The following is a 10085-nucleotide window of genomic DNA, read 5'->3' on the forward strand; positions in this document are numbered from 1 at the left end:
CTCATTTTCGCTGTGGTATCGTGATACTACTCAGAACCATGATATTTTCATTGGTATCGTACAGTGGGATCCAATTTTGGTACCGTGACAACACTAATCTGGGTTCATCTGCAAAAACTAATGAAAAACTAAACAATGATATTCGGTATTCGGTATTCGGCCAAGCGTTTAATATTATTCAGCTTCAGCTTCGGCCACAAATTTTCATTTCGGTGCATCCTTAGCTTTTATGTTTATAAGCCTTCCTGACTACAGCCTCCCATGGTACTGTTTGCTCCGCGATGTACAAGGACTTCTGCAAGGTAGACCACAAGATCAGGTCCGGTCAGAAATTAGTTGTAACGATCTCTGGTGGAAGGATGAGTTTCTGGGTCCAGATCAACCTGCATTTTCTAGTCTTGGGCAGTATCCAGGAGTGTTGTTTCCACTCTTGCAAATGGTTTCACAGAGGGCTGTCCTACTCTCACGAAAGGGGTTGTGTTTGGGAGTCCAGGCATAGGGGAAGGAATGGCATTGGTGGTAATTCTCCTTCCTTCCAGGATGATAGCACTATGCAGTATCACATAAAGAACAAAGCTAATAAGGTATTCATGCTACACTGTTTGGCTAGCTGCTGCGGCTCTGCACCACATGCTGACTGTCGCTCATTTGGCAATTACTGCTGGTAATGCCCTTCTGCCACCATGGGTGAGGACGGCGTTACCAGTGTTACCATAGTGCCAATAAGGCTCGACTAAGGTAACTGAGCAAGCCGGGACTAAAAGTGCAGCCATAGTCATTGGTTCTGCTTAAGTTGTCACTGCACGACCCACTTTGGGGGTCAGTGGTGGTGCTGGTCTTATTTACAGTCTTATCTATTTTAACGGCCCTCTGCTGCACGTGGGGCCCATCCAGTATTTTTAATCATGTTAAAAGTCATTACATGTAAAATGTAAAAGGAAATAAATAGTAGTGTCACCTTGTGCATGTTTGCACTACACTTGGCCACCAAAGAGTGTATAGAAATTACTATATTTGTCCTGTTGTGGCCTTTTTATTGATGTACATCTGGCTTTGTAAAACAATAGAAACTAAAGGCAGAACCTGGAACCAAAGCCATACAGGTTATTCAAGGTTAGGGTTATGGAAGGCTCCAGGATTCAGAATAGGTTTCCATAGTGATACAGGCCCTGCATGCATACAAGGTACCGTTGCTAGTCATCAGTATAACTACTGTTCTAAATGAGTATGCATGTAAGGGATAATGTATAGTGAGCCGGTGACTGTTGAAAAATAACTCCCGACAGGGTCCATTCCCCTGTCGGGAGTTATTTTTCAACTGTCATCGGCTCACTATACATTACCCCGCTTAGATGGCTTACTACTAAAACATTCAGTGTTGTGACACAAAATAATAATAAGCACGTTTTATTGATTCAAAATTCGCAAAAAGAAATTAATTAATATTGAATTCACCCTTCGCTAAGGCCCGCCCCCCTTAGTTACTATTGCTAAGTCCGACAAACTTTAGGTTTCGGAGCTAGACTGGCGTGACGCTCCCACTGTCACTAACTGCACTCCCTGGAGAAATACTCTCAAATTTCTACAATATGCATTTGAAGGATATATTCAGGATTTCAGACTGACACAGCAAAGAAATCAAGGTAACACAGTGTGTGCAGATGCTTCACCCCTGTGCCGCTCCCAGCACCCAGATTTGCAGCTGTCTGGGTGCAGCAGCATGTGTATTAGAGGTGGGATTGGGCTGAGATTCTCAGACCGTTACCCGACCAAACCCGACTTGGTACTGACCGACCCGACCCGACGACCGACAGTCATTACCAAAATTATTACCAACCCGACCGAGCCCAGCTTATATAAGCAGATGCGCAACATACAGCAAAATTAAATAATACTGCCATGTTTGCCATGAAGCCAAAAAACAAGTCATTTCCGACATGAAAATATGACATGATTCCTCACACATACGTGGCACCAATCAGGCGCTCTTACAAGGTTTTATTAAAAAAAAAAAAGAATGTAAATGCCAGGGATAATAATGTACAAAGCACCACGGCAGATGCCAAATATTAAGCCAATATCACCACGGCGGGTGTTCATACTGTAACGTTTGTAGGCCTAATCATGTCATCATAATAATTAAAACAATCACCACGGCGGGTGAAGGCGAAAACAGCAGCACCACATCATATTTATCATGTAACCTTGATATTAACGTTACAACAATCACCACGGCGGGTGAAGGTGAAACTAAACAGGACAACAGCAGGTGTTTGCTGTATAACACCACAGCGGGTGTAGCCTACACCTAACACATTACACATTATCAGCATTCAGAAGTGATAAATATTAAAAAAATATATCTTACCATTAATGATTGAAGTCCATTGTCTCTTGTTGAACTCATTTTGAAGAAACCGGCCTGAAGACAACCGCTGTTAACTCGAACCCAGTCTTGAAATTGAAGCTGTAACTTAGCCGTTTAACTGAACTATTTACATCCAACCATCATGGTGTACTTGGAGCTATGAAGGAAGAGGATAGCGTCCACTGTGGATGGGTCCAGCAATGTCCTCCTCTGTTCGACGGTTCTTCCAGCAGCACTGAAATTGCTCTCACTTGCACTGCTGCTAGCCGGGATAGCCAATATGCCGCGAGCCAGGAAACTTAGCTTGGGGTAGGTGTTTTGGTGTTCTCTCCACCAGCCCAAAATTTCCCTCTCGTTCGTCATGACGTGATTCTGTCTTGCATACAGTTCCACTTCATCGATACTGTTATCCAGGGGTAGATTTTCCCAGTCTTCAAAGTCAAAAGCAGTCCATTTCGGTGCAGAGGGTCCCTAAAAGGCTGTGGTGCATACAGGTGCCCTCAAGCGAATCGTAAAAACAGAAATCCCAGCTCTGAATGGAAAATAGAGGGGAAAAACATATAGAAAATAGGCCGCCAAACCCAACCCGGCCCGACCGCCACTTCTAGAATACTATCCGAACCCGGCCCGGTCTGTCGGGTCCCGATGGGACCCGTCAGGCTTCAGTCGGGTATCCCACCTCTAATGTGTATACATTCAGTAGGTACGTTTCCGTTTCCACTCCAATCCTATTTGGCCTGTGTGGACTAACATTAACTGATTTTGATGCTCCTCAGTCTAAGGCTGTTGCTATGGCGTCCCTAGCAGCCGGTGATATCTCAAGAAATAAACACAGCAGAATTTTGTTGATTGACCAATCAGAATCAAGTATTTAAGAGTGCCATGTTCTAAGCTGTAGTAAACTACAAATAACTAACTACAAGACCAACCACAAACACTCTAAAACTAATGATAATAGCCTCCTTTTTCCTTTGCTAAGTGGCCACAGTACAAGGTCTCTGAGTTGGGTAGGTCAGAATGTGATGTTCGCACCTTGCTGTTTCAACTATCAAGTAGGATGCACTTGAAAGTGAATTATCCTCACAACACATCTGATCCTAATGTGTATCTATAGGCCAAGCCTAGCAGGCTCCACTGCTCCCACTGTGACGAGACCTACAGTCTTCCCCAGAATGGAGCCATCAAGCTGTACAAGGAGCTCCGCTGTCCACTGGATGACTTTGAGCTTGTGCTGTGGACCTCTGGGGCCCGGGGCAAAAGTTACCCCTTGTGTCCGTACTGCTTCAGCAACCCACCTTTCAGGGACATGAAGAAAGGTAAGACAAAACTCTTAGCCTATTAAAATCTTGGTCAGTCTTGTGGTTGTTAGATAGTAGCTGATAAGCTGGAACTTTGGGACTGTGACAGCAAACGTTAATCTAGCTCTAACACTAGTAAGTCTAGTTTAGTTTAGTTTTATTTGCACATAATGTTAAAAACAGACAGTATAAAATTTACAAGATTAAAAAGGAAATGTGCAGGAGAGGTTAGAAGCCACTAAAGGCTTATCAAAGAACCTCCCCTCAATTAAATCATACAATAAGGAGGCTTATCAAAGAACCTCCCCTCAATTAAATCATACAATAAGGATAAGAAATAGACAAAACAAAACAACAAAAAAACAAAAGGGGGAAGGAAAGCAGAAGGACAAGAAGGAGGAGGAATGAGAAAAAAAATCAAGACAAAACAAGAGCAAATAAAATTAACAAAATCAATAAGATTACGTGTTTGACAATGCACGAACAACTAAGAAATAGTCAGACCAAAAACAAGGACAATTCAAACAAGGAAAAAAAAAATCCACATTAAAGTTGATTAATTAAATACTTTTTCATTTGATTTTTGAAGATTGCCAGTAAAGATGATGCTTTAAGAGATGGTGATAGGTTGTTCCAGAGAGATGGTCCTCTATAACTCAGTGAGAATTGAGCAAGGGAAGTCCGACAAAAAGGGTGATGAATGTCTGTGGACTGTCTATTGGAGTATGAGTGAATATCAAAAGAAAAAATGAAAAAAATTTGAAAAACACTTGGCAAGTCATGAGTTAAATAAATAAACAAATCTGGTATTTGTTTACATCATAGATAGATAAAAGTTTGTATCTTCTGAATAAAGAAGCTGAAGGGTAACATCTATAAACAAGAACAATCATTCTCAGAAATCTTTTTTGGACTAATAGAATCTTATTAAGATACGTAGAGCATGTAGCGCCCCAAACAGAATTACAATACATAATATAAGGAAAGATTAGACTGTAGTACAGGGTTAAATGACAAGAATGATTGGTCAGTGAACAAACTCTGCTCAAGATACCCATTGATTTCATAGTCTTTTTGCATACATGATCTATATGGAGTTTCCATGTTAACTTCTCATCAACAGTGACTCCTAGGAATTTAATATGAGGAACTTGAGTTATTTCCTTGTTGTCTAAGATAATTTTGGCATTTTCTTTTGAGTATTTTTTGTTTTTAGTGCAAAAGAGCACAAAATTAGATTTATTTATATTAAGAGAGAGTTTGTTCATACAAAACCAATTTGAAATAGATGATAATTCCTCATTAGCTTCCTGAAACAGAGTATCAACATTTTTATGTGATGCAACCAGACGTGTCATCAGCAAATAAAAGAGGTAAAAAAAAATTGCAAACCATTGGCAAATCATTGATATAAATCAAGAACAAGAGAGGTCCAAGGATGGAGCCTTTATTAGTCATTATTCTGACCCCTTTTTCATAACTGCTTTTACCAGGTATGGGATGCAATGAATGCACCCATCCATCCTGTCAACACTCTCTCAACTCCTTGGGCATTGGACAGTGTGTGGAGTGCGATAGCGGGGTTTTGGTGCTGGATCCCACCTCTGGACCAAAATGGAGGATGGCCTGTAATAAATGCAACGTGGTGGTGCACTTCTTTGAACATGCACACAGAGTCCAGGTAAGAAAATGGTCCTATGTCTTGTCTTTTGTCAAGATCATCTTATTTATATGGCCCAATGTCTAGGCCCATCATGATAATTATGTTATTGACTTGTCATACGACATGTGGACATGACCTCGATCATTTGGTTGATCTTGATATTGGCCAGTGTGTTTACATGTGTATTTGTTTATATAAGAATGTCACCAGGATTTTAGCTAACACGGTTCTAGAATAAACAGCACGGTTTTCCTGACCATTACAAGACTTGGGTGCTACAATTCTCGTCAACCCCTGGCAAAAGTCTGTTGTTTGTAGTTTTACCCTTTTGTTGTTCATTGTCTGAATATTCTCAAAAATTAAAAGTTTATTCTTCTTTGAAAGGGTGTATATGCATTATCATGCTATTATATTATCAATATATTGGTGTCATAGAATGATCTAAAAACGACAATTATAATATTTATTCATAAATTATATCTGACAATATATCGTCCAACAAAAGTAGTTATCTTGAAAGGCTTACCAACATCACATACAATGTTTGAATAAGCAAACACACGAACTGATCAAAATATCCAGACATCTGCATGCACCAAACACAAGCAGCTGATTTCCATGATCAATGCACCTTCAGCCAGAGATGATGTTGATGTTGATGTTGATGATGTTGATGGGCTACAGGGGTTGAGTTTGGGGTTGATTGGTGGCAAAAGCTGCCACCAGAGGCCTGTACTACGAAGCAGGATTTGGAGTTGGTGATGTATCTTCAGGGTGAACTCTTCAGTACTATGAAGCTGGTTCTCTTTTTACCGGGATAAATCACGGTGGTAAGTTATGCTGAAGAACTAACCTGCTCCGCAGCAGGTTATGTTTAGAGTATTAGTTCACAACCTGTACACACCCCGACCTCTGACCAATTAGATCACGTAAGAAAAAAAGTATCCATGGACAAAAGTCCAGAGTCTCAGGTAAAAAAAAAAAAAAGCGTGGCCTATATATTGCTATAGGTCAGTAGAATTATTCCATTGTTCCAGGGTTCTATTTCTACTGGTTTTAATACAGAGCCTTTTTTTACTGTACATTTTACTGTCTCGCAGTCCCAGACACTTTCTGTACCATTACATCTCATAATATGAAGTAGCTGAAGTCATTCATGGGTCTGATGATGTTGCTCGTAATTAACACCCCTCGCCTCTTTCACATGAATGCACTCGTGGCTGGATAGAAAAACCCGGAGTTGACTAACTAGTTGATAACCAGCTTCGTAATAGCAGTTATTCAGACAGCCAGTGTTAGGGTTAGTCAAATCAGATAAAGAAAAGATACCCTGAGTAAGTTGAACTGGCTTCGTAGTACAGTACAGGCCTCAGATCAGCCAGTAGCAAAATTAATTGCAGTAGCCAGGTTTCAACCACTAGAGGGCAGGTGCTATGCCTGTGTTTTAAACAATCAGAAATCAGAAATACTTTACTTTATTAATATATAGATATCAAATGTTTTGCACTTAAAAGTCAAGATTTGCACCTGAATCCATCACCAGTGCTACTAAATAACCATATACACTGGATTTCACCTAGAAAAAAAGTGGTTTGGGGGTTTAGTCACTCTTTAATAGATTTAACAATGGAGCTCTATAGCACAGAGGTGGGGCTTGGCAACATATCCATACTATATAGATATCATGATCATCACTTAGTCATTATATCCACATTACCAATATGTGACCTATATTATTATGTTAAAAAAACCTCATTGTGTAAATATTTTGTGAAAGCACCACTAATTAACGTGCAATATTGATATGGTGGTAACTGGTCAAACATATTGTGATATTTGATTTTCTCCACATCGGAGAATGTACCCCTTTGGGTACACACACAATACTTGTTAGTTGCATTAAATCATTGTTGGTTTGACCTGATGATGGTGTGAGAGTTAAGGTTAGGTGAAATGCTTGGAACAAATTTCACGACTGTCCATCCAATAGTTGTCAATATATTTCACTGAAAATGTGAACCTGTTGGCTGCGCTGAAAGAAGCGTCAAGGGATCACCAACGCCATTATTATGCATCCCCTTGGAAATACGAACATCTGTACAAAATTTGGTGCCAATCTGTCTAGTTCTGCATCTTACTATAGGTACTGTAAATCTGTATAGATATTACAGAAATAGAATAGAAAATATATGATGTATCAAGGTCACATATTATACATTGAAAACAATTCATGTCAGTGCCTGTAGCTTAAAACTCATCAGACACTTTGTTGATTGAAGAATACTGATGGCACTAAGCATGAAGCACTTTATACCAGCTTACACACTGTAGGCTGTTAGTTCTTGACTGATTTGAACTCGGCTCATGTGTCCCTTAGCCTTGTATTTATGACTTCTTGTTTTTTCGTGAATGTTTCATTATTATAAGTCTTCCGATTTCTCTTGATCCTAAATGCTGCTTCTCTGGTCCTTCTCACTTCATGTAGGTTGCTCAGGAGAGCTGTGATGCCTGCGATGCCTCTCTGGTCGCAGTTGACTTCAACAAGACTCGCACTCCACTTCCTGCCGGCGAGACCCAACACACTGGCTGTGTTTTCTGTGATCCAGTCTTTCAGGATCTGGTGGAGCTCAAACATGCCACCATGAGGCATGCCATGCATCGGGGTGGAGGTGCGAGACGGGGACGGGGACGGGGCAGGGGACGCCGTGGCAATCCTAAAAAACCTAAAGACAAAATGGCTGCCTTGGCAGCTTACTTTGTATAGTGTCTGTATATAGTGTGTCCTGTTATTTGCTTAATACATAGCATGAAGGTGTAAGTAAATGGACTTCAGTTTTTACATGTGTACTTAATTAGACCTAAGTAAAAGATGTATTTAAAAATGTTTTTTTGTGTTTGTTCACCATCTAAAACACTATATACACTATGTATATAACACTATATAATATACTGTGTATATTGTCAACTGTAATGTACTGTTTTCAGGGAAACAGTAGAAAACTATGACTGAATAGTTTTTGTAATTCCACACTTTAGAAATGTTGACAGTTTAAGTTTAAATTCAGACAGGCATGCTGACATATCAATACACATGTGAGTGAGTATGGTAACATTAACTTGTATCATGCTATAGCATGACACAGTTGTTTCATTTGTACGAATATACATGAACGATTGATCAGGCGAAAATTTAGGAAATTGGCATGTTACACTTTTAACATGTCAGCTCTAAGTTATATTTTCCACTTCCAGGACAATTTTTAGTTTATGCTTTCCTATTTAAACTTTTAATTTAATTATAATAATAATGACTTTATTAAGGACACAGAGAGAGGTCCATAGCATACCACATAAAAAAATCATCTCTGCATGAAAATACAATATAATAAATACAATATATAAAATATCTTTAAAAAAAAAAAAGAAATATCCTACACGTTATTATACAAATTCATAAAAAATGGGCAGAATTCAATAAACTGCACCCACAAACAAGCTGGAAAGCCAGTGGCTTTGATTGTTTTCACTCATGCTCCTTCATATCAGGTTTTCCATTTTTTACTTTACCTTACTCATTTTCAAATTTCGATTTTTCTATATAATTTGTCATTTGTTGTCAACAGTAGAGTTTTAGCAATACGTCAGTTACTGGACCAGTGGATCGACCAAAAAAACCGACAACATTTTAAACACTACAGTTGCAATCAAAATTATTCAACCCCCATTGCATATTAGGCTTACTGGCAAAATGTACAATTTTTCAGCTGTTTGCAATAAACAAAGTAGACAAGAACAGTTGAAATAGTTTAATAAAACTAATATTACCATGGTTTTTATCCAAATTCAACACAAAATGCTACTTTTAATCACTACTGCAGTCTCAAAATTATTCAACCCCCTGTTTCAAGCACACCTGGTGCAACTAATCAAGGGCTTCATTAGTTCAGGTGTGCTTGAGACAGAACACATAAATACCTGGACTGACTAGGGTTTTGTTGAGAGTGACATTTGATTGCATGTTAGAAATATGGCTAAGTCAAAAGAATTGTCTAAAAAGTTCAGAGAAGAAATCATTGCCTTGCACAAACAAGGAAAATGATACAAAACAATAGCAAAAGCTCTGAATGTTCTAGAGATACAGTTGGAAGCATAGTTCGCAAGTTCAAAGTTAAAGGAACAGTGGCTACACTACCTGGACGTGGCAGAAAGAGGAAACTATCAGCGGCTGCCACCAGATTCCTGAGGAGGCAAGTGGTCAAAAACCCTCGAGTGACTGCAAAACACCTGCAGCAAGACTTGGTGGCAGCAGGCACTGAGGTTTCAGTTTGTACAATAAGGCGCATACTAAACACTGAAGGGCTCCATGCCCGGACTCCAAGACGTACACCACTACTGACCCAAAAGCACAAGAAAAGTCGGCTCCATTATGCTCAAAACCATATAAATAAGCCACAGAAGTTTTGGAATTCTGTTCTGTGGAGTGATGAAACAAAACTGGAACTTTTCGGGCCTATGGAACAGCGGTATGTCTGGAGGAAGAAGAATGAAGCATATGCTGAAAAGAACACCCTGCCTACAGTGAAGCATGGCGGTGGCTCAGTGATGCTCTGGGGCTGCTTTGCTGCCTCTGGCACTGGAAACCTGCAGCGTGTGGAGGGCACGATGGATTCAGTCAAGTATCAGGAAATCTTAGGTAAAAACGTCATGCCGTCTGTGAGGAAGCTGAAGCTTGGGCGTCATTGGACCTTCCAACAGG

General features: G+C 39.8%; 1 protein-coding gene across 4 annotated transcripts in view; it reads left to right on the forward strand.

Annotated features, from left to right (window-relative positions):
* top3b (DNA topoisomerase III beta) overlaps window positions 1-8211 on the forward strand; it is a 70209-nt gene extending 61998 nt beyond the window's left edge. For all 4 annotated transcript variants that reach the window (XM_050050266.1, XM_050050265.1, XM_050050267.1 and 1 more), the window contains 3 exons: window positions 3483-3684; window positions 5160-5347; window positions 7815-8211. In XM_050050266.1, the coding sequence (XP_049906223.1) occupies window positions 3483-3684; window positions 5160-5347; window positions 7815-8093 (669 nt within the window). In that variant the 3' untranslated portion in view covers window positions 8094-8211. The remainder of the gene's footprint in view (window positions 1-3482; window positions 3685-5159; window positions 5348-7814) is intronic.
* Window positions 8212-10085: the final 1874 nt, after the last annotated feature.

This window comes from Epinephelus moara, chromosome 8 (assembly GCF_006386435.1).
Source record: "Epinephelus moara isolate mb chromosome 8, YSFRI_EMoa_1.0, whole genome shotgun sequence".
NCBI lineage: Eukaryota > Metazoa > Chordata > Actinopteri > Perciformes > Serranidae > Epinephelus > Epinephelus moara.